The sequence below is a fragment of the Charadrius vociferus genome, unplaced genomic scaffold (genome assembly GCF_000708025.1).
Source record: "Charadrius vociferus isolate BGI_N301 unplaced genomic scaffold, ASM70802v2 scaffold259, whole genome shotgun sequence".
Taxonomy (NCBI): domain Eukaryota; kingdom Metazoa; phylum Chordata; class Aves; order Charadriiformes; family Charadriidae; genus Charadrius; species Charadrius vociferus.
Window position 1 is genome coordinate 4,676,353 of NW_009661368.1, and position 366 is coordinate 4,676,718.

The 366-nt window shown below is 71.0% G+C and overlaps 1 protein-coding gene across 1 annotated transcript in view; it reads right to left on the minus strand.

Moving 5' to 3' along the window:
• TCF15 (transcription factor 15 (basic helix-loop-helix)) overlaps positions 1-248 on the minus strand; it is an 8,227-nt gene extending 7,979 nt beyond the window's left edge. Inside the window, exon 1 of the mRNA XM_009893551.1 lies at positions 206-248. Coding sequence (XP_009891853.1) covers positions 206-248 — 43 coding nt within the window. The remainder of the gene's footprint in view (positions 1-205) is intronic.
• Positions 249-366: the final 118 nt, after the last annotated feature.

Sequence of the window (366 nt, forward strand, 5' to 3'; positions counted from 1 at the left end):
TGTGGGGCAGCATGTCCCCAGCCCCTGCCTGCCTGTCTCCTGCCAGCCCCGGCTCCCGCGCAGGGCAGCGTGGGGTGAAGATGGGGTGCGGGACCCAGGATGGGGCAGGTACCCAGGAGCAGGTGGCACTGGTGCAGCCCCCAGGGCGTTTATCGGACAGAATGCCGCTGCCCGGCTGGGGGACACGCTGCTGCCTACACCCCACCATGCCCCTCTGGGACGAGGTCTATGCCCAGGAGGATGCCCATGGCGGGCAGGGAGCAGCGAGGGCAGGCAGCCCTGTGTGGATGCTCTGCACCGCTCACCCCTCCATCCCCAGGGCCTGGCACCCTGCCTGCCCGCTGCAGGAGAGGACCGGGGGGCACG